Genomic DNA, 23,422 nt, shown 5'->3' with positions numbered 1-23,422 from the left:
AACCATTTCTCTGTAGTTCTCTTATCACATATTTTGCTAATCATACTTTATGCTAAAGGAAACCAATGCAAATAAAATCTGGAGTTTAAATCTACAGCCAAGGAAAGAATTTTCTGTAGACTTACATAAATGCTAGCAAGTATCCTGCTAAAGCCAATCAATTTCAAAGCAATGATTCGAAGTAATGCAGTTCATAAATCTACAGAAAGTACTTCATAATTAAATAAAATCCTTTAACTAAACATATATAAACAAAATAAAGTCAGACCATTTTACAACAATGTCAGCGAGAATCTGTCATAATGACAGAGAGTCCGAGCTACAATACAAAATTCAGATTCAGGGCAGAAATATGGCCACTGAAATTTGAAGTGTTTTATTGTTAAGTTTTCATAATAAACTCTTGATGTTCTGGTGCTGCATTACCAATTTTATACAAAATGAATAACCGAGCATACCTTCTGAGTAAAATATAAGCAAATCTTATATAGAAGTGCTAGAAGGAGAGGCTTGAGCGGGTTTGTTTTAGTTTCCAATCAAAAAATCAGTCAATTTATTTTCACTTAGGTGTACATTATAAGTCTTTCCATTTATTTCAAAAAACATAAAAAAACTCTGCAGTTAATTCAGCATAATTTAAATGGCAAGTGTTTCAAACAGTTGGATTACAGTGTAATATGGAATACTATTAATTTTTTTTATAGTATTTGTTAATTCACAACCTCAAAAATATCAGAAATATTTTGTCACATAACAGTCTCTATGGATTAGGGAAACAATGCATTCCAACCATAACTTTAGTAAATCATAGATCCCAAGAAATCTGAGGGGGAAAAATGTTAATTACAAGATAGCTTTGTAATCAATGTCCTAGAAAAAAAACAAAAACAAAACCAAAAACTTTCTTGCACTCAGAATCTGCATTGTCTTACTATTTTGCACCTTTTAGAGTTTTCTGAATGTTCCACAAATTAAATGTGGGTATATTTTTTTAAATTAATTTAAGAATGGGAACATAAAAAATTAATATAATGATGTTTCTCAGAATAAACCACCTATGAACATGGTAACAAACAAACTATAACTTTTTTTACTACCTATATTACTGTAAATGAGATTAAAATTATTAACACTATGGGATTGCTTACCACAGTATACACAAATGCTAATGTATGCAACAATACTTCTTAAGCACCTATCTCGGAAATGGGGATAAGGAGAAGTTTTAATAGGAGACCACATGGATATTTGTCAATATTTCAAGTTTTGGGGCACTGGCACTGTGAAATTCATTTTATAGCTGCTAACATCATCACACAAAAAGCACTGTTGTCTTTTTTTTTTTTTTAAACTCAATTTCTTGTTTTAAATACAACTTCCAAATGATACAGTGATTCACAACTGCTGGGACAGATGGCAAAATTGAAAAAGTAATATTGTATTTTAATTGGATTTCAGTGGAAAACTTATCAGTCATTTAGCTTCTCAGGGTACTCAAATTGCTCCCAACTTTCATTAACCTTCTGTTCCATTTCTGTTGTAAACGCTTCTGATACGCTTATTCTTCTAGTGACTTTCACACTGTTTGTTAGATACTGACTCACTACATCACATTCTTCCCTTTCTAATTTTCCTCTTATATATTACGAATAATTAAGGGAAGCACAATGTCAGATTACTAGAACTTGAGACTGAGTATCCCAAAAGCTGTGAATTGCCTTCTGTTTGTTAACAGTTGCCCAAAAGTCCTTCTATAACCTAGGAAATATAAAATGAAGATGCATAATCTCACCATTGCAATGAAAAAAATAGTAGAAGCACATAGGACAACAAGCCCCCCGTTTGCCAGTCGTTCAGAAGTATGGCTGTGGTCTGACTAAAGTATAAGCTACAAGTTCGCTGCCTCTGATGTGACAAAATAACACATGGAAAGACAACTGGAAACTGGTCAAATAGATCATCCTGCCAGGCTGCACAAGCTGCACGAATCTTGGCAAGTTCGGCCTTGCTTGCCTCTTGATCAGAGCTCTTGATCTGCACAAGTACCAGAAAGACCAAAAGCCCAAGACAAAATACACTGCCTAAGCCAAAGGTTTATTTGATATTGCTCAGTCCCGAACTAAATTAGATAATCCTGGAAACCTAAATTATATACAGAGATGACAAACTAGCATGTGTGCTAAATCCTGAAGAAAGTCTGTGAGGAAATCCTTAAATTTTCAGTATGCCCCCTTCATATACGTAAAAGAAATGTTAACCAAAAGCCACATGCTTGGGACCCTGTCATTCCAAAATTTCAGAAAATATTGGAATGAACCTTAACGGCATAAAGCGAACCAAGTAACATACAGCAGCTTCCACTTAAAATAAGGCATTTAGTCGAAGCTGATCCTGTAATCCAACTCTACCTTGAAGAAGGTAAAGAACAAGCAGCCAGAAAAAGATCACTCTCGATGTCACTTGTAGCCACCACCTGTAGAAGAACGGAAAGAAAACAACTCTCACGATGCCTTTGCGGGTCAGAGATGTCCAAGGACTTTCAGGTTTTGCTTTAGCAAAAGCAGATCCTTTAAAAAAAAGAAAAGAAATAATTTCAATATATTTCATTGTTATGGCTAATAACGACTTTAGTTGTTCAATAGCAAAATAATTAAGATAGTTATTTCAAGGAGCAATTATTAAACATAATTATTTGAATAAATCTCATATTTCCACCATTTCACTACCTCCTCAATCCAAAGTTTGTGTAAAATGTTGGTGCCCTCTTGACTGCCATTATCAGGAACTTCTACAAATACCTAGATTTTGGAATGTGTGAATAACAAAACATTGCCATATCTTACTATGTCAAAAATATTTTAAAATAAATTACTAAAATTAATTCTGTTTCATTGAGGTGTAAGAAATTTGATATGAAGCAACAAGAAGTCGTATGAAAACTCCACATGCCCATGCAGGCACAGCAGGGCCCCTTCCCGACACATCAACATCTGTAAATTGCTCCAGCTACATCATTCAGGAAAATGGAATAAGGTTGAGAAGTATAGAGGAGTATCTGTCCAACTGAGGACTAGCCCCAGGAGCAGGGAAGCCACCCAAAGAATCATTTCTCTTTGTCTCTCCTAAATGATTTTTCATTTCACTCATTCAAATGTCCTTTCTCTCTCATCTCTCTCCATTTCTTTTTCGTCCTTGAAATTCCCACTTCTCAGGCAGTTCGAAAACTGTGTAACATTTACTCAATAGGGGTGTGACTTCAATTACACCAAGGTTACTGCTTGGAAAGGGCAACTTCTGCGTGCTGCTACGCCATCTCCACCTTGTTTACAAGCAGAACCAGCTCTGTGCTGGCACAGGTAAAACACTGCCAATACTGGAACTACTTAAATGCCAACGTAGACATCCATGCAGCGCAGTCATTTACACGCTATTCACATATATCATGATATTGAAGTGGTCTACTACTGTTCCCTAATTCCTATAAACATTTAGTTTTGAGTTCTGTTTCTTTAAAGCTCAAATGTTATTTGATTTTGTTTCTTTCTCTCACATTCCTATTTTTAGAGAGTTACATTGTTAGGTGATGCACACCCGCAGAGGAGCTCAAAGAGACAATGGCAGGAGGGGGAGCCCAAATAATACCCTGCCGGGGTTCTTCCAGGCCCATCACTGGAGCCATCAGCCCATCGAAGGCCCGTCTCCCCAAGCCCAGAGGAGGACAGAGGCACAAGGGCAGGCTGGAATCCAAATCAAGGAAGGAATACCCTAACCAGTCCCCTCCCAGTGCTGTCCCAGCAGAGCCATCGGCCCCCTTGTCCAGGTGTGAAACCATCACCATCAGCCACTGGGAGCAGCTCTCCAGATCACCTTTCAGATGAAAGGGGGTTGCTGCCCAGGGGTGTGGGACTCCTTACGGGATGCAGGGGAAAAGGAGCTCAAATTGCACAGGACTTACTACGGGATGTTTAGGGGAGAAACCAAGGGTGGGAGAAAGGAAGTGTTTAGGTGATCTGGGGAGGAAGAAGCCGGGGGAAACTGAGGGGTAAAGGATAAAAAGGACCAGTCATGTGTAAACAGCTGTGGCTCAGTACTCTGCTTGTCTGGCCGTGCCATGCACCTGATCAGCGCAGTCTGTACTATCTTCTTATTACATTTCTTTAACTATCTCCTGGAAGACGAGCGGTCTAGTCGGTGGTGACGCATGTGTACAGGGGTCTGAGTCCCAGCACCGGGAGTCAGACCTCAGAGCATGCGCCGGGGGCCGTGCATCCATGATGCCAGCAACCTGAGGGAGCAGGGGTATGCACGCAAGTGTGCGGGTGCTAGCAAAGGTCAAGCCAGACTAGCTGGTGAAGGGGTGAGGTGGCCTGGGAACAAGGCGATGAGTGGGGCTTTGAAGGCCAGTTCTGGGTGTGAGGGTGCCTGTGCATCTCTAAGGGGGAGAGCACTGCGGGGTGCCCCAGTTAATTCAAGACTGAATGCAAAGACCACTACCTGGGATGGATTCAGGAGACCACAATGGCTGCTGGGCTCATGGAAAAAATGCTACATAATATTTTCCCTAGTCTGCATGAGGGAAATTAAATAAAGATAAAAATAAATTAAGACTAAATAAAAGCTTTTTGAAAAGTCTCGTATCATCCGACCTTCTGTTGTTTTTTTGTTATTTAAAACAGGCAAGAAATATTCAAGGCCTATACAATTTTTGCTCTCTAGAAATTTCAACATAACCTTTCCTCTAGATGTCAGCAGATTTGGAAGAAGTCTGAATGTATGGCAATAGGAGATTTTTGAACTAATAACTCCAAAACTTTGTTCCATGACAATCCACGTCTCTTATTTTTCAAAATCTAAATGTATATAACAAAATTTAAATCAAGTTTTTAAGCTTTCAGTTTAATCTAGAGGTCATTTGTTAACAATATTTCCTATCTGTCTTCTTTAGAAGAGAGTTACGTTGGGTTGGTTGTTTTGTTTTTTTTCAATACCTACTCATACACTCTTGTTACAAGACAAGAATGGCAGTTACTTTTATACTGAGAAACTCAGCTTTTTCTAGCTCAGGACCTACCTCTCACAAGATCAACATCTATGAGGTCTGGTTTCACATGTCCTGTTTTCTTTGGTTTGTTTCTCAAACCCTGCAATAGGCAAACACTATCAAAATACATTCATGCAGATGACAGACATTATGAAAAGACAAAAATATCAATGCAGTCAGTAATTGTATTTAACCCACACTGCCATTGAAAATGCAGACAAATGTCAACTTCATAGATTTGAAGTACTATAAAATAAACATTCCAAGGAACAAGGCACAATAAATGCCTTTTACACACTTTACAATCTAAACAAAACTCAATCAATTACTGACCCATTAGGTAATTTTTCAAACATAGTTAAGCACTGAGGACTCATCTCCCATGGCGTGGGGTTATGCAGACAACATGCACACACTTGCAAGAATTAGTAATACATTTATATTAGGTTTTCAGAACTTTTGCAACAAATTACTGTCCTGAATCTCTATTGTCCTTAGATATCTAATTAAACTTCACAAAATGCTTACATTGCAACTCCTTAATCCCAAACGCAGATAGCAAATCATGTTGTAATGCAAGAGCCACTAATCAGCAAGTTCCACTGTCAGAAATCTAAAGTCTAGAAAAGTATTGAATTTTTCTTAATAGTGACTATAGATTAGCCTATTAAAAAGAAGGGGAAAAAAAAAAAACCCACCCAACAGGAAAGCAGGAGGAAAAAAAGCAAGTTTATTTTGTCTTTTAGAAACAGCACCTTCCTTCACTGAAGAGCCAAACTACCTTGCAAAACTTTCAAGTTTGTTTTAATGCTAGAATATGATGCTGTACTCTCAAGCCTCAGAGGCAGCTGTGAGTTTTTTCTGATCCCTTTAGATTAGACTCTTGGTCACATTAGCCAATAATGATTCCACACAGTACAATTCATACAGAGTAAAATATAGTATTTCAAAAAATATTTCAGGTAAAATTGGAATTACGATGGAAGCAGTTTAACTGCTTTAATTCAAAAAGCAGTTAAATTCACTGGTGAACTGTAGATTTCCACCATTGTCACATTTCATGCATGTGTAAAAACATTTATTACTTAAATGCAAACATTAAATTTAGATGAAAGCATAAAAATAAAATTATTATCAATGAGAGAAGGATCAGTGAAATCTGGTAATGTTAATCTTCATAAGAAAAGTATCAAACAAATTGTTCAAATAGGTAGAAAGCAGTACAAAATATTTCCAAGATCTAAATTCAACTGAATTTATTTTTCATGCTGAAATAAAAATTTAAAAAAAAAAAAAGAAACTGTTCACAATGAACTAGATATAATCACCTGATGTGTCTACTAAAAAAATGAGAGTTTGCTTTAAACAAAACAAAATTAATACATAGAACTGCAACACTGATAGGACAAAATGTGCTCTGAGGATGACAAATACATAAAATCAGTTGTATTATAGACTAAAGCACTGCAAAGAGCTTAACGTGCAAGATTTTTACAAAACAGCAGTCTTAAAACTGCAGTAATTTTATGTGGAATGAGAAAACAAGCCCATAATTAGAATTGAAAATTATTATAATTCTAGAACAGCTACAGATTCTTGTGAAATCTTACATAAGCGAGTTTTTTTCATAAAAAGATCTAAAGCTTAAAAATAAAATGCCGAATGATATAATTTTCAAATGTATTACTGCTTATGGGCCCCAAGATTTTTCTTGAAAGCCTAAATAAAGATGTACGTGCCTCTTAGAAGAAATAACCCCCTGGAAACACATGCACAATCTTAGAAAAAGTTTACCACTGTGGCTAAAATCATGTTTTCATTTTAATGAAAGAATTCTGAAAAAAAATAAGTCAACAGTATAACTTGATGCATCTTTCACAGGAAAAGTGGTGACACATTCTTTAAAAATCCCATCGGTCAAATCTCAAACACTGACAGTGTCCGTGTACTACACTGAATTGGTTCTTCTGCTTTATGCCACATGCAGTGAAAGAATTCCACTTATTAAGATGCAATTTCTCCACTCTCGAAAGCATCATAAATCTCTGCTATATATGTGGAAAATAGCAGTGTTTCAAACTAAAGTTAATTTAAAAAAAAAATACACATACTGTTTCATACTATTCAGACCCATCCAGTTAGTTCACACATTTCAGCTAACTAATAACAAAGTTTAAATAAAAAGTCTTAAAAATAGTGGCTGTTACTATAAAAATTCTTTTGCACAAACTTTAGTCTTCATAGTTGTAGTTCTTATAGTTCTAACTAAACTATATATTTACAGTATCAGAAACAGATTTTCTACTAACAAATAATAAGTTTTTAGATTTTTAGTAAAGTTTATTTATAAACAGTACTGTAGTAGCTTTGAGATTAAAGGGCTAATGTGCAATACTTGAACTTAGTAGTCTGTTTCAGTGTTACCACTATTATGCTAAACTCAGTCAACACAAACTCATGGAGACATCATCATTAATTTGTTAGTTACTGGACTTCTGAGCCAAACGAGATGCATTTCGAATAAGCACAAGGCATTATTTGCAATTTGAATAATGTCCTATTATATAGCAATTACTAGAAGTTCTGTCATAATGGCGCCTGGTTTCCACGCTCGTGGAAAGGACCCTGAAATCAAGTAACCCCCAAGGGTCTCAGTTTGAAATCCGCCGTGCTGATTGTCAAGAACATTTCTGGACGCTCTCTCTACGCACGCTTCAGACAAACGGCACCGCAAGACAGAGTTTTCCCGCAAGAGACTCCCGCTTGTATCAGCAGCGCTGGCCCAGCTGGGGCTCTCAGAAACATGCCCCCTTTAAGATCCACCGGGCACCTCCCAGTAACCCGAGGAGCCTGGCACGGCCCCAGCCGCTCGGCTCTCCTCCCAGCAGCCGCGGGCGCTGCAGGGCAGGACGGGGGCAGGACGCGGGGGCAGCGCCGGGCGAGCTGCCGGGGGGAAAGGGCGAGCTGCCGGGGGAAAAGGGCGAGCTGCGCCGCCAGCGAGCCGGGGACTCACAGCACCGCGCGGATTCCGGCATCGGGTGTAGAAACACTTCTAAAAATACCCTCAGCTCCCACTTAAAAGTTAATTTGTAGATTTTTGTACAGAAACCGGGGAACTCTGTGGTTCAGGTCAGCTTCCATGTAATGCAAACAATTTCTTTAGTTATTTAAGTAGTGGGGCGGAAAAAAAAGCCCACCCACAGGAAAACTGAAGCAATGTACATTTTGCTAATGTACCAATGCCTTGAAAAACTCATGCAGTAATAGCATACCTCTTGTGTGCAGTATTTGAAGAAAAAAGGTTAATTGCAAGAAGATGTTAATTAAATTAACTTTAACATCATGGAGTATGACATAATATACAATCCATAAACTCTTACATATAGGATTGATTTCTTTTTCTCCAAAACAATTTAGCAATGTGGCAGACATTGATGGCACTGTTAGTTAAACCAAAATGCAAAGAATGCTGTTAAACTGCTTGTTCGGGGAAACAAAGCCTGAAGTACTTACCAGTCTAATAAACTGTACAAAACAATGACAGCATCATAAAGGAGGAAAAGTAAACTGCAGGTATAAGGTAACTAACTGGAAGTAAAGAGAGCTCAGATAACTGACATTAGAATTCATCACAAAGAAAAGTGAAAGACAGAAGCATTAAAACAACTAAGCCCTGGGTTAAGATAACAGAAAAGAAAAAAAATCTACTGACATACAGAAAGATGCAGCACTTCAAATGCTGCAGAGTTATTAATTATGTAAAATAAATAGAGCATAATATGCCAGTTACATTTGGTTAGACTCCAGAAGTCTGGTTTCACTTTACCAGTATTAAATACCACCACATACATTGTAAATTACATCAGCGTACACAGACAGCACTGCTGATCACTGGTAAAAAAAAAATGTTGAAATGCTATAATATTATTACCTTTATTTCTCTTTGCTCTACTGATTTTTCCCATATTTGTTGATCATACGCCCCAATCTGAAAAGAACACACACAAAAAAGATTGTACATTAGATTTTAAAAGACATTGATCAAATAAAATCAATCAATCTTCAACAAGACAGGCACGAAGACAGCAGGTTATTTCCCTGGGGAGACTTATTTACAAAGAAATCTATCTTCTCCATTCCACCTTGGCTGAACTGGATCTAGCTAACCTGTGAATGAGTCGTGATAGAGGGGAGAGGAGAGCAGACCGCCTCAGCCTCACGGCATCGCTTATGTAAGCCAGAGGACCAGGAGCACCACACTGCCTCCCACCCCGGGTCGGGATTCCAGGCTCCGTACCGACAGAGAGCAGACCTACGACAGCAACACTGACTAACTTACAGTTAACTTCAGAGAAAATAACACGCACATCTAGTCGAACCCATACCTTCATTCCATTTATTATTTTTTAAAGCATGTCCCTCTACATTTCCAATTCCGTTCCACCGCTTTTACAGCTACATTGTCTTTAACTTTATCTCTTAAGATTGCACAGCAACAAAATACATGGTCAGGGTGGTAATCAAGTAGATTACAGGCCAAGACAAACTCAACGAGTATCAGGAAAAGGCACTTTTCCCACTGAAGCACTGATGAAATAATGTTCCTAGTAGACCTACTGCCAGATTTTTCACTCTCATTAAGCTGCTAGTTTATTTACTCATGAAATTCTTCCACAGATCTTAGCTTTGTCTAAATGTGAACAAGTTTTTAGTTAAAAAATTGGAATAAAAAGGAATTGTTTTCTCCTGGGCTCTAACCTCACCACAGCATTGTAGAAAACTGCATTTGTAAGAGCAGAACAACAGAAAGACTAAAGGTTGACCCTGCAAGCACTTATTAAAATCCTAGCCCTAAGACCAGTTTTGATGAGTTCTGTCATTTTAAATAACCATCAACACAGGTGGCTATAGTTCATTCAAGAAATTACCATGCACTTATTAATCTAAGAAAGCCACTTTATGAGTGTCTGATATTTTGATGAAGGGCAACACTAAATTTCAGGAAACGCACATGTAAGAGTGACAAGAACAAGTCAATAAATGAGACAATATATCCAAGTTTTGTAAGAAGTTATCAAAGATCATCAGATTGCTTTGAACTCTGCACAAACAGTATTTCTAGATAATATTCAGTAATGACGTCTTTTACTATGTCAATATTAAAGCCTTTCCTTCCCAGAAGTCTACCTAGATATATACACATATGCGTGCACACACATAGTTAGATATCCGGAGTTTGATTCATACCACAAACTCTGAGCGGTTAAGTGCAATATCACTTTTAGGTCACGAGGGAGAGACAGACACACTTTCCCAGATTCGCAGTCCCTTTACCGACTGTGCAGAGAGCTGATACAAGCAGCTTAGTCCAGACACCTGATATATTTCAGTATGTTTCAGGCGTCAGTGTCAGATTAGAAGAGGTTATTTAAAAAAAAAAAGTTATTTGTGGGTAAAAAAGATTTTTTAACTAAAGATCCAACAAAAAAATGCAAAAAAGATATTCAGGGAAGCCAATACGCAAACACACCCATAAGCAACAAATCTAGAGGCATCTTCTGTGCCTCTAAACCTGACCCATCGGTGGGTGGGGGAGCGCAGGGAGGAAACAAACCCCCTCTAATTTATAGCAGTAAAGTCCAAAGCATATCTAAAATTGAAAGTCAGACCACTGAATTGAATTACTGAATTACCCGTTCTCAAATTTAAATAATAATTCCCATTCACAAGAGCTAAGCACCCAAACAGTTTCTATACTTTGCTACCTTAAAACTCCGGAAAAAAAAAAAATCCAACCAAAGAAAAACCCCAAACTGCCTTTTGGTAATAATAACTACTTTGCACCTCTCATTTGGAAAAAATGTAGACTGTGGAAAATAATTAGGGAGTCAGGCACTGTACTGGGCAGAATTAAGCACTTGCTACAATTAAAGTAATTAAACCAAAGGAAGTTTAAGAGCTAACTCCACATGGATAACAGCCAGCAATTAAAAAGTCAGTATCTTGAATAACCACTCCACCCAGACATTTCTATCTAATTGTCCTGGCTTTTTCTCTAGATACATTTTAAATGAAATTTCAGGCCTTCCTGTTTTTCATGAAATTTATTGAGAAGAGCCTCAAGTGAGGTTTTTGTGCTGCATAAGATCGTGTCCTCCCCTCTTCACTTCCAAAAAAGATTTCTTTCAACAAAGACAGAAAAGGGGATGCAAGTCTGTCCCCCTCTCGATTATGCAAGAAACAAATGCGGAAGGAAGACTTTGTGCCAGTAAAGCTGTCAAGCAAACTCTGTATTCCTAATTCCATTCATAGCTGAAACTGCTGTGGAGTTGAAAGAGCCTTTAAAAGAAGGTTCTTCTTTTATACAAATAAGAGGCCATTTGTTAAAGGAATTCTGGGAAACACAGGTCCCAGAAGACATCTGAGGCAAGGAAGTTGACTGATTTAAAATTTGACTTAGATATATTTTCCTACAAACATTTCTTCTCCCTCAAGGCTAGGTAGCAGCTTCTGTCTCCATAAAGACAAGAAGTAGGGATTTTGTCATTCACGTTTTTCTTTTAACATTGTCCCATAAAGCAATTCTTCCAGCAGGAGGTGAAGTGAGAGAGCCAAAACCACTTTAAGGGAGGCGGTCTTTTACAAATGTTTTATTAGACTAGTATATCTGGCCAATCACCTCTGATCAACTTTAATTATTAAAATCTGAGCACAGGGCTATTAAATAAAGGCATACTATTGCAAACCAAAAAGAGTGAAAGGGATAATTAAAAACAGAAAGTATCATTACAATCTCTCACTTCTTTTTTTTTTAACTTTTTTAATCTAACTAATTTCACCTCTTTACGTTTTAAGGAAGTTTTAGAAGCACTTTAAGGAGCAGGCGTACGTGCTCCACACATCATATGTAGACCTGCTACTCAATTTCCCTTCTCTCTATCTGCATAAGCATCCCTCCATACTTCTCTTGCAAGTGTATGAGAAGGAAACACATGAAAACAAAGGCACCATTAAAGTAACATACTGGCACACTCCATTTCCCACATTAAACAAAACCAGGTAGAAATAGTGTTACTAAAACAAGGCAAGTAAAAAACATAGGCATTAACATTTTTCTTCTCTACCAGGAAAACACATTTACAGTTTGTGAAACGTATCTTGCAGAATTCATTGAAAAGCGTTTTTCATTGACAACAAGCTAAATTATAACATATAATGATTAAGAGACATGCTAGACACCTGTATGAATTAAATTCAAGAATGTAATTCCTGAACGAATTCAAGAATGTAAGTTAATACTAGCAAACCTTCACAGTCTTAAATTATTGAGAACACCAGTCAATTCCATCTTCAAAGAGTTTTGATTTACAAGTATTTGCATCTAAATTATGTTTCATGTTAAATCTAAATATTAAGTTGTTAAATGTTTGCATGTAGGCTCTAGCTCTTGGCTATTCATGCAATTCTTTAAAATTGTACATTCCTGCAGGACACTGAAAGGAAGTCTAGCATTTAGCAATGCCAAAGAAATTGAGCTCTAAAGGCAAATAAAATGAAGAAATAACCTTCTAGAGATAAGATCATTCATGCTTCCAACCTGAAGAATTTAAATATACACAAAACTTGATCAAAGCATGCTGCCCCTCAATATGCAACAGTCCCCACGGCTCTTCTGCAGGTGTTCAAGCTTGCCGTGCCTGGAACTGTCAGGCCAACATGGAGGCCCCAATCAACTCAAGTACCTGTATACTCCTGGACCCACCAACTCTACCTGGAGCCTCATCCATGACAGCTGCAAGTTCTGCAGTACCCTTCAAATAAAATTTAAAGTACAAAATGCAAGGGTCCAAAAATTGTCCAATTTTTAAGTATACAACAATAAGTAATGCTTTTAAAAAATGCCCATGAATTAGTGCAAACTGTTTGTATAATAGCTTGTCACTGATATTTTCAATCCATCAGTCCAGCCTACAACTGGCAATAGAGTTTTTTTTTTTAGCAAACTATACAAAACAATATCCCAATTTTAATCTCATTTATCACAGAAACATATTCTAATTTAATTTATAAAATATCTAATCAAAGAGGATCTGAAATCTGTATCATAGCATTTATTTATTCAGATTTGGCAGACAATAAATTAACAAAAAATATCCCTTGATCTTTTTCAAATTATTTGTTAATACAAGTTAGATAACAAGCCTATCTTATAATTTTTAAATGTAACTTTCATCACCAAGCATCAAGAGCAACACAACCCTGTTGTAGGAGACATGTCAGTAATATGTTACAGATATAAACAATTGTGGTGAAACTTACCTGTAGCAGAACTAGATAAACCAGCAGATGTTATTTTATACACATTTAGTTTAAATCCTGCATCCCAGGCTTCCTCAATGCCAAGACTCTATCCAGCCTATCCAAACCAGTTACCTCTAAAATGTTCAGTTCTCTAGATACCGTGCCTCAATAAACACCAAGTACAGAAGATGAAAAGAATTATATTCCTTTATATATTTGCAGTATTAACAACTACTCTTCAAGCAGCTGTTAAAATTTTTGACATATAAGGGATTACATGCAAAGACTGAAAACTCCGTCAGTCTTCTTTCACAATGAAAAAGTGTGGGGTTAGCATCCTAAATTAACTAAGCATAATAAACATTCAAATAGGTTTTCTAGAAAAAAAAAGTTTCCTCACAAGTAATTAATTGTAAAAAAAAAAAAAATATTAACTGTATGTGACTTGACATAGGATATTAAGCTATACAATTACACATTTGACAAAACTAAACTCACCTGATAAAGCTAGCACTTTACCAAAAGATTATATAAATTTGAGATCCTATTTAAGTGCAGACTCCTCATAACGTTTTCTATTCTTAAGAGATATGTGCACCTATTGAAATTACCTAAAATAATTGCACTTATTCCTTCCCAATCAAATACCTCAGAGAGCATTTGATCATATCTCCTTATGTATTTAAAATTTGTCTGGCACCTGTACAGTTTGTTTTATAACTTTAACAGCAATTAGCCCAAGTAAAAAATTAAGCTATTGAAAGCACAGCTAATTTTTCCTTCAAATAAAAGCCCAGTGCAAAGGGTTTCTGCTCTGCATAATATTTCTTCCCAGTGTCTTTCTCATAAAAAGCCATATGTGCATCAAGATTGAATTTGAGCTTTGTGAATGACACTGATATTCGCTTTAAGCTAGTGTAGTGATGGTATCAACCTGTAGCCCAATACTCACAAGGCCTTCTGATTCTAATGGAATCGATCAATATTTCAAGAGACATTTATAATTTATGACCAAGCAGACTAGCAAAGATTATAATCCTAAGAATACATAGTATTTCCTACTGGATCTTAAAACTTTAATGTCTATCAATAATGAAACCTGCATGCTAAGCTTTGCTCTTTAAAACCTCTAAACACTTTTACAAGCAACATCACAATAGTATTACAAATCCAAAAGATACAAGATACAGAGCTTGGTAAATAAAAAACAAAGTTGCTTCCTTGGACTCTCCACCAAGGAAATGAAGAGTTTAATACCTTATTAAAATATTTAGTGTTAAAATACTAGCTAATATGCTTTATTAACTTTTGAAGTCCAACATGTTTAAAAAAATTGTATGATTTTATGTATCAATTTTAATATTAAGATATCAATATATAAATAATTTCTCTACATGTAATATTTTTCATTTAAAAATATCTTTTAAAAGGCTTCATGTTTAGTTTATGTTTAAGTATACAGTTTCAGGTATTAGACAAATCATTTCTCATTATTAAAAGTTACTCTAAACCCCATTTTATTTCTTACACGAACTGATCCCCATTGCAGCAAAGGCAATAATCTAGTAACTCAGCAGCATAATTCTCTCTGTTGGAGTAGATTTCTACTGTCAGGATGATTATTTTTTTCAGGATGTTTTTCATTTTCAAGGGTGGTGAGGTTTCTTCAGTTTTGTTTATGGTGGTTATGTGGACCAGACAAGCTAAGTTAAGACAAACTTCGTAATAAACCACAGAGAGAAATCACTACATAACAGTTGTACACTGTCTACTAATAGTTTAGAGTTTAGTAACTTTTAGTCAAATGGGTAAAGACAATGAAGTTATTAAAGCTGTATAACCTAAAGTGCAGAACTTCAGATTTATCACTGTTGAATTGTTACCTCTGATTACTGATTCCCCTCCCTCCTCCCTGTTAGGCCCCAGCTGTTGAATTGTTACCTCTGATTACTGAATGATTCTGGGATTCCCCTCCCTTCTCCCTGTTAGGCCCCAAAGGCAGAGCAAAAACCAACTATTTAGAGAAAAATGAAGCAATTCAAAACTTTAGGAGTTATTTATTCTTAACTGTTTGAATTGACAACTAATGACCTGCTTAAATTCTGGCAGTAACTGCAACAGCACTGAACTCACAGCCGTTTCACTGAACAATAATTTTACCAAGGCTTATTTCAGAGATACCGTTCCTTTCAGAGTACAATAATACATAATTAAACATTTATCAACTATGTATTAATGGTTTTTCTGTATCATTCATTAGAGATTAACTCTTGGTAACATCAGTCAGCCCTACTTATCACCCTGAGTAACAGTTTACAGATTTTAGCATTATCTACTAAAAACACGAAACATCTTTTTTCGTTGCACAATTAAACATAAAGGAAAATTATATACAGAAGAATAGTTAGAAATAGTTTTCAGGTTAAATTAAATGAGTGCACATGAATAACCAACACCTACTCTAAGCCATTTCCCAGTGATATGAACTGGATACTAGAGGTAAATTTAGGTGCCATTTCTTTGGCTTAAGTGGACTATCAAGCAAAACCGAAAAAGTAGCACAAACTGAATGAGATTCCATCTCTGTCATTAATCACAATTGAGCACAATCCCCAATGATAACATTTACTCATCTTCAAATTTCAAACTAGAGTCATCACAGAATCGCACAGCTTTGAACCTCTGGGGGTCACCAAACCCAATCTCCTGTGCAAAGCAGGTCCAGTTACTTCAGCAGGTTGCTCAAGGGCTTTTCCAGTAGAGATCCAAACATCGCCAAAGATCAGGCATTTCACAGCCTCTCTGGGGTCCTGTCTCAATGCTTGGCAAACTTCACATTAAACACTTTTATCCTTATATCTCATCTAAATTTCCCACATTTCAACTTGTATTTATTGTCTCTCATGCAATCCCTGGGCACTGCTCAGAAGAGCCTGTCTCCATCCTCTCCACAGCCTCCAAAGCAGTAGGGGTGACAGTAGTGAGCTCTCCACTTTGTCCTCTCTTCTTAAGACTGAGCAAACCAAGATCTCTCAGGCTCTTTATACATCACATGCTTCAGCCCCATAACAATCTTGGTGGCCCTCCACTGGGCTTGCCAAGGAATGCCAATGCTGTTCTTGTACCAGACAGCCCAAAGCTGGACGTAGCACCCTAGATGCTGCCTCACATGAGCTGAACAGAGCGGAATAATCCCTCCCCTTGACCCACAGGGTACACTACTGCTAATACAGCCCAGTTACTCTCCAAGTGTTAAGGATTTAAGACCTCTGCAACATTTTTTTTTTTTTTTTACAGTTATGTACTTGTACAAAACAAAGCAGCCTCAAGACGTAACTGGGAAAAGAAAACCACTGACAGCCTCAGTATTCAGTGTAATTCCCTGAAGGCCACTGAAAATCCAGCAGTTTTACCATCACTGCAACTAGGATTTTAAAACAGCACTGCCCTTACGCCCCTGACCATTTCCACTTCCCATAGCACACTTTCCTTGTGCCAGCACATTCACTTAGGTGGCTGAAAGATCACTCAAGAAGAGAAAAGAAAATAGTAGGTTATAGTTTCATATAATGAAACAATTGAAGAATCCATGTTACAGACAGAGGGATTTCATCTCTTCGCTCCTCCCCCCTCGTTTAGATAGGTTCAGCTACTTACAGATTCGCAGTCTCAGTTTTAACTGGATTAGTCCCCTGACTAAATTCACCAGGTAGGTGCATGAAAGTCTGTGGCAAGGCAAAGCAGGCACAGGACCCAACAGACAGCCAAAATGCAAGCCTGCTTTGTTCAGCCACAGCACCAATTTTTGAGTCAACTTTTGCACAAGTTCAGAAACTTGAGTTTTGTCTCACCAAAACAAGGTGCTGAAGGCAATCCCCACTATTTGGTCAGATAACAACTGGAGTACCAAATCCCAGTGCTACGTGGAAGGAAACTCTTCTAAATATACCTTTTTTTTTTGTCCCTTGATGCTTTCACAGATAGGCAGCCCTAACACTTGTCAAGTTTTGGCACTTGAAGGTGGACATTTTTGAACTGATGCAGTTTCAGCATCCAAAGCTTTAGGTAACACAGCCATACAGCCAGAACATTTGGCAAAAACTGGCTTTGGTGCCAGGGTCACCAACGCATCATGTGAATTCAGAGCCAAGAAGAAAATCAGGTGGCTTCAGGGAATGACATAATTTTTGTTTTTTCCCCTCCTTTATTAACTTGGCAAGTATAATCTTGGGCTAATGAGCTGTAAAACACTGAATATTACAGATCTTAAAGAATGCAATTAGAACTCTAATTTTGCCCTTTAAAACCATGAGAGAGAAAACATCTCATTTGTTTTATTGTGCCCTTTAACAGCCGTACCCAAGGGACACCCGAAACAGCAGAAAGCTGCACTGGCAAAGTTAACTGATAGGCAATCAGGTGCAGGATTCTGGTTCAATTCATTAAGTTCCATTCTGCATTCCCCTACAACCACCCCCAAGAGAAGGAACAACATAATTTCATCCTGCAATATTATCAACAAATTTGTATAAAGTTCCCCATTTTAGCAGAAAGGCTTCTGTGAGGATTGAAAATCAGAAAGTTGTTAAGGTAAAGTTATATATAGTCTCCAAACTGGGAAGCAGACCAAAAATTGCATGTCTACTGTTATCTGTAAACTTGAAAGTATTAAAAGAAATTAATGCAAAAAGATTAAGTTACAAGCAATACAAGCAATGTTTTAGATTATTACCAATTTTATTATTTTTAACATCAGTTATTGTTACTGAGGCAATACTTCAAGTATGCATAAAGTACCAGTATCAGAAATGTATGCCATCAGATACTGAAATTGTTTACAATAATTGTGGGGGTGTCAGATTTTTTTCAGAGGAAACATTATGATGGTTTTCCCATGAAATTCATCAGTTACAAATCTGAAGGAAGTTCAGCATTCTGGTAAATACACATAATCCTAAGGATTAAGTGCATATATGTGAACATTAGCTCAGGAGCTGTTGGGGCCCATTCCTGAGAGCAATGCAGACACCCCTACCACACCCTTTTATTGCAAGAACCGACACAGCAGAAGTGTTGAAAACAAGCTAGACAAACCCGGTGTGACACACGAATAACTCCCCAGTGCACCTAGGAACACAGCAGAGGCTTTCCCTTGCAAAAGTATTCATACCAGCTGGGAAACGCAAGCTATCACCAGAAGCAGTAAAGCTATGTCCATGCAATCTTCTATCTCAAATAACAAGCTGGTATAATACACTATCTGAAATCTTACAATGCAACTTAAAATTACTCAGAATTGATTATTGTATTTTTACAAGACAGTAATCAAGAGCTCCTATGCACTAAAAGCAGAGTAATCTATTGCAACAACAAAAAACAAGTTTACATAATAAAAGGTCTGGCCTCTTAAACGATTAAGCGTATTACCAAATCATCCTCTCGTGAGCAGCTCAATTTCAGACAATAGTATGAGTCATGTGAGTAAACTTGGTGTTTGGAAAACTCGCCTAAAGTAGGGTTGGAAGAGCTCAATTCCTTAACTCTTTCCGTTAAAGAAATATAAAAATGCCTTACTTTTGAGAAACCAACAGACCTTTGATACTCAGTAGACGTAAAATAAATACATCCAAAAATACATCTAAAAAATACACTGAAATTGAAAACAAAGAAAAACAAGGAGCAAGTTATCTGTTCAATATTTCTTATGCAGCCCCCACCTACTCAATTATATTTTTCATGTATGACTATAAATATCAGAAGTTCTTCATGTTCTTTTTTAGGGCATTCATACACCAACTCATTAATCTGAAAATACCTCCCCAAAATAACACTTTATTTCACTCATTTTATCATACAGGCAAGTCATATCAATTTGATCAATACTGACTGCAACCCTGGTTCTCTCTTGCCCCAGAAACAATGTTTTACTGCCAGAATGTGCTAAGTTTAGATCCCACCCCCCTTTCAGCTTCAATCACTGTTGTGAGGAATCAGCAGATCTAAAAAGCAAGGTAAGAGGGACAACTTAGACAACTCTGAAATAAAAATTTAAAACTCAAATCAACCACCAGTTCAGAGTTCAGTATTTTGCCATCATAAGCAATCAGATAATAGAAATGCATCAGAAAGGACAAAAGAAATGTCTGGTACCCACTAACCACTAGCATAGCTCTTCCTGTTCCCCAATTTGAAATCTTTGGTGCTAAAAACAAATCCATGGGGAAAAAAATACTGTAACAGATTTAAATAAATGAATAAATAAATAAATAAATAAAATCAAGGACATGGCTTAAAGAGCCTAGATGCTCCCAGGAAAGTACCACACACCACACTACAAAGTTAAGAAAACCCTCTGGGGCTATCAGCCTGATCCAGGAGAACCTTCAATAAATAGGACCTAAGAAATCTTATTTGCATGAGATGCAACATTTCTGCAGTGCAGCCATTTGTCCTAAAATAGGACTCCACTTCCTCATACCAAAAGAAGCTGAACCTGCTCATTTGGCAGAGCCCATGTGGATTGCAATTAAATTTTGTTCACACCATGGAAAACAGTGACATCTGGTTTATGCAAGACCTTATCCCTCCTGAATACAGCCCAGTCTTTCATGAAGTAACAGAAGTCACCTCATCACAACTCCTTGCCATGAAGGCAGCATGCAATTTCTGGCCAAGCAGACCTCTGTAAAAGCCTACAGAGACTTATAGCAGAAATATTGTTGTTGCTGTAAATGAAACAAATAGAAATGTGTGTGAAATCACTAGAACAAAATGACAGAACAAGGGTTAAAAGAATGACCTGTACTGATAATGAGTAATCCTGTTAGGAGCAGTGTCCTGGGAAAAGTAAAATTGAGGAATGGGTTGTTTATATGAAGACCAGAAGGCCTGTCCTCTGTAAGATCACAGTACAGTGACTCATCAGCAGAAGATCCTCCTAACATCAGGAGGATGGAAAGTTGGAGCATACCACATATGGCATTCCTTTTCCTGTATGACCGACAGGAAAACAGGCATGTATTTAAAAAGGAAAAAAAAAGAAAAACAGGTAACAAGCATGAACTTCACTTAAGAGTTACGGAGACTGCAGACTCTGTCTTGCATCAAAGGACCATTTATGTATAAAGCTGAATACCATGGGGAATATGTCCAAAGACTAGCTCATCATCACCAATGACAAAATCTCAGAGACGTGATGAAGATCCACTAGCCAGCATCTCTTGCACTGCACAAAAGAGGTCCTGGCCAGACCAAATATGCACACAACTTGGTATTTGTAAGTATTATCAGTATGACAGTGTGAGTGAATGAAATTTGTGAGAGAATGAGTGGAAGGAGGTAAAATCAGCATCATTTTTCCCTTCCATAAGATCTTGCACTGAATTTTGTTACACTAAATCTTCTACAAGTCATTCTCCATAACTTTAAAAAGTGGGATTGGACCTGCAATCAAGAAATGGTTCAAAACCAGTGTAATCCCACTGATATTTTTACAAAAATACTTTTTGTAAAGCTTGAATAAGAGAAGGGAGAGAGTCGACAGTACAAATAAAAAATCCTCATTACATTCTGAATATTTTCAATTTTTTTAATACATAATTGAACGTTCGGTATAAATTTAGTCAGCAAAATTCATTTTTCTGCTTTTCCAACTGTATCTTTAATTGTAAAGATCTCAACAAGGCATACCAGTATTGTCTTATTTCTAGAAATTAACTGTTGCTTAGCTAGAAGTTAACCAGAACTTGAGTTTTGAAGACTGTTGCCATCATTCTCCTAAGGATAAGATGCATCCTCTTAAAAAGACAGCCATAGGCCCAAGGAAAGCAATAACTCCCAGAAACTTACTAAATCATTGAGAGCCAAGAACAAAAAAAATCATCACACCTTATTTATATCTTAGTAAAGAAGCAGATCTCCAAATTTAGCAAACTTTTCAGCTATTTAAAAGCAATTTAACCGAATAAGCAAACTGGCATACTAATGTCAAGGGAATATAATGATTTGAAATTGTCAGAGTAATAAATCAGACACATCAACATTCCTATGTGCAAACATGAATGAAAAGATACAGTATCAGGTGATACTGTAACTATGTATCTCCAAACGAGATCTTTTTCTTCTCCCCTCCCCCAATTTTTTTTTTCTAATTAACTTCTAAAAAGCCCTAGCCTACCTCTTTTGAGTATGGATTACACAGTTCCTTGTTACTGACAGAAAACAAGTTTCAATTCTTACTTTCTACTTAAATACAAGGATTCATTTATGCGCTATAAAAGCAATATTCACCTGTACATTAATTAACATTCTACTGAGAATTAAAATTTTGTTTCCTTTTTTTCCATATCACAAGCAGCCAAGGGAGCAAGGAGTTTTCAACATAGACCAAAAGCTATTCCATTTCATTAGATACAGTCACTAAATATTTATTTACTTTTGGAAGAAAAGCTTAAAGCTACTCACTCTCATACAATGCTAACCAATAATTCAGTAGTATTTTATATTTATTATACTTTACACACAAAACACAATAAGCCAACTTTTTTTTTTTTTTTAAAGCCACCATAAAAACAAATAGAAAGCTTACCTTCTTCTGGTACCAAACTATAGCATCAGTTACTTTGGACGCCATTTATTCCACTGAATTCACACAGTCATTTTAGGCTGTTAACAGAAAAAGACAGAACTTTACTTCCACCTTCCCTATGAAGGCCAACATAGGGAACGAAGAAACGTTCCCATTACCTACAAAGCACCAAACAGCTATATTTACTCTACACCTTGCCTCATCACTATTTTAGTAGGAGTTTGGGTTTTCTCCTTTAAGTAAACAAAAAACTACAAATCTGCTGCTACAGGACATCAGAAGAGTAGGAAGAAGGAATTAAAAAAAAGAAACCTGTTAAAATATTCTTCAAAAAATCTGAATACTTTTGTGTTCAATAATCTTTCATCTCACTGATTCCCTTTAAAAATATATGTATGTAAACAAATATGGCGTACTCAAACCCAGTTAAAAAAAGTCAATGGGGCACACTGCACAACATGTGACCTTTTAACACTAGTTGGTAAAAGCGTGAGTTTCCAGCTCCACCTAATATTCAGCCTCCTTCCTATGTTTACAAAAAGTTTGAAAATGTTATTTTTATATAACTGCACCAAGTATTTAACATGCAAGGAAATTCCTACTTTATTCTGTAAAGCTATAAATTCCTAACAAATTATGCAAAGGCTTTGAAAAAGTTAGTGTAAGTAACTTCTAAATATTAAACAAGGTTTTCAAAAGTACTACCTGAATGATTCCAAGATCAAGCATAATTGGTAAAAATCAAGACAAGAAGATCTCAAAAAAACTTTGCAAACCCAGTTTCACAGAACCACAGATGGCTGTGGGACCTCTGGAGGTTGCCCGGTCCAACCCCTCTGCTCACGTAGCATCACCTAGAGCGGGTTGTCCAGGCCCGTGTCCAGACAGATTTTGAGTATCTGCAGGGACGGAGAACTCCACAACCTCCCTGGGCAGCCTGTGCCCACGCTCAGTCACCCTCAAAATAAGTGTTTCCTGATGTTCAACTGGAACGTCCTGTGCTTCAGTTTGTGCCTGTTGCCTCTGGTCCTGTCCCTGGGCACCACTGGAAAGGGCCTGGCTCCATCCACCTTGCACCCTCCCTTCAGGTATTTACATACATTGATAAAATCCCCCTGAGCCTTCTCTTCTCCGGGCTGAAGAGTCCCAGCTCTCTCAGCCTTGACTCAGAGGAGGGATGTTCCAGTCCCTTCACTATCTCTGTGGCCCTTTGTTGGACTCTCTCCAGTGTGTCCGCGTCTCTCTTGTACTGGGGAGCCCAGAACTGAACCCAGCACCACAGGCATGGTCTCACCAGTGGTGAGGAGGAGGATTGATATTTTAGCCCCCAAACACCAAACTATGCATCAAGCATTCTTCCAAGATCGATCTCTCTCAGCAAAAAAACATGAATAAGGGGGATATTTCTGATAAAAATATCGTATTTATCATAACATTGTCAATATCAACAAAAATATTGCACCTTATATTTCTTCATTAAAAGGAAACAAGAA

General features: G+C 37.1%; 1 protein-coding gene across 1 annotated transcript in view; it reads right to left on the bottom strand.

Annotated features, from left to right (window-relative positions):
- Window positions 1-22,006, bottom strand: part of PHTF2 (putative homeodomain transcription factor 2) — a 55,687-nt gene extending 33,681 nt beyond the window's left edge. The window contains exons 1-4 of the mRNA XM_009882920.1: window positions 21,930-22,006; window positions 8,973-9,029; window positions 5,072-5,141; window positions 2,409-2,567 (exon numbers count right to left, since the gene is read on the bottom strand). Coding sequence (XP_009881222.1) covers window positions 2,409-2,567; window positions 5,072-5,141; window positions 8,973-9,029; window positions 21,930-21,974 — 331 coding nt within the window. The 5' untranslated portion in view covers window positions 21,975-22,006. The remainder of the gene's footprint in view (window positions 1-2,408; window positions 2,568-5,071; window positions 5,142-8,972; window positions 9,030-21,929) is intronic.
- Window positions 22,007-23,422: the final 1,416 nt, after the last annotated feature.

This window comes from Charadrius vociferus, unplaced genomic scaffold, assembly GCF_000708025.1.
Source record: "Charadrius vociferus isolate BGI_N301 unplaced genomic scaffold, ASM70802v2 scaffold32, whole genome shotgun sequence".
In the NCBI taxonomy this organism is placed as follows: domain Eukaryota; kingdom Metazoa; phylum Chordata; class Aves; order Charadriiformes; family Charadriidae; genus Charadrius; species Charadrius vociferus.
Note: the sequence above shows the minus strand (reverse complement) of the source record. Positions and strands in the feature narration are given on the sequence as shown.